Genomic DNA, 1,020 nt, shown 5'->3' with positions numbered 1-1,020 from the left:
CTCAGCCTCCTGAGTAGCTGGGACTACAGGCGCCCGCCACCTCGCCTGGCTAGTTTTTTTGGTATTTTTTAGTAGAGACGGGATTTCACCGTGTTGGCCAGGATGGTCTTGATCTCCTGACCTCGTGATCTGCCCGTCTCGGCCTCCCAAAGTGCTGGGATTATAGGCTTGAGCCACCGCGCCCGGCTGGCCTTGTGCTTTTTCTTAGTCATATTTATATTTATCTGACAGGTCAGGAAGCCAGTTGCTTGTGTCACGGACCAGTGCTCAGAAATCATGGAAACGACAGAAACTGCCAGAGCTCTCCACCGCGTGACACAGCACCACAGGGTGACGTGCCTGCTGCAGACACCTGGTCCAGCGAGCCCAAGCCACCCTGTCCTGCACAACCCTGCACCACAGAAGCTGCACTGCCCAGAGGGAATCTCAGGTGCGGCCCTCAGCAAAGCCTGTGGGGACGGCCTCACACCTTCTGGTTGAAGGGCCACCGCAGCAGGGCGTCATTCGGGCCCTTCATCACCACAAAGAAGAGGGACAGGTGTGTTCCTCGCCCGGTGCCGTCGCCGTTCAGGTAGATACGCAGACACATCTTGTAGCCGTACCTGCTGGTGTAGAAGGCTGTGGAGGCAGGAGGGACGCCTGGTAAGCTGACACTCAGCAAGGGTGGGGCAGCGCTCTTCCTGTCTGGCTGCCCTCCCCCAGGGACAAAAACACCCACAAAGAAACATTGAGGTTCTGGGGTGCAAAGGAAGTTTTTTTTCTCAAAGTATGCAGTTAGTTTCCAATGAAAATAAATTTCATTAAAAAAAAAAAGTAGCCGGGCGCGGTGGCTCAAGCCTGTAATCCCAGCACTTTGAGAGGCCGAGACAGGCGGATCACGAGGTCAGGAGATCGACACTATCCTGGCTAACACGGTGAAACCCCGTCTCTACTAAAAAAAAATACAAAAAACTAGCCGGGTGTGGTGGCGGGCGCCTGTAGTCCCTGCTACTCGGGAGGCTGAGGCAGGAGAATGGCGTA

General features: G+C 55.2%; 1 protein-coding gene across 2 annotated transcripts in view; it reads right to left on the bottom strand.

The window, feature by feature from the left end:
• The window catches only part of TRAF2 (TNF receptor-associated factor 2), a 46,533-nt gene that overhangs the window by 2,746 nt on the left and 42,767 nt on the right, over positions 1-1,020 (bottom strand). For both annotated transcript variants that reach the window (XM_011985101.1, XM_011985102.1), the window contains one exon: positions 470-618. In XM_011985101.1, the coding sequence (XP_011840491.1) occupies positions 470-618 (149 nt within the window). The remainder of the gene's footprint in view (positions 1-469; positions 619-1,020) is intronic.

The sequence above is a fragment of the Mandrillus leucophaeus genome, unplaced genomic scaffold (genome assembly GCF_000951045.1).
Source record: "Mandrillus leucophaeus isolate KB7577 unplaced genomic scaffold, Mleu.le_1.0 Scaffold28, whole genome shotgun sequence".
Lineage (NCBI taxonomy): Eukaryota > Metazoa > Chordata > Mammalia > Primates > Cercopithecidae > Mandrillus > Mandrillus leucophaeus.
Note: the sequence above shows the minus strand (reverse complement) of the source record. Positions and strands in the feature narration are given on the sequence as shown.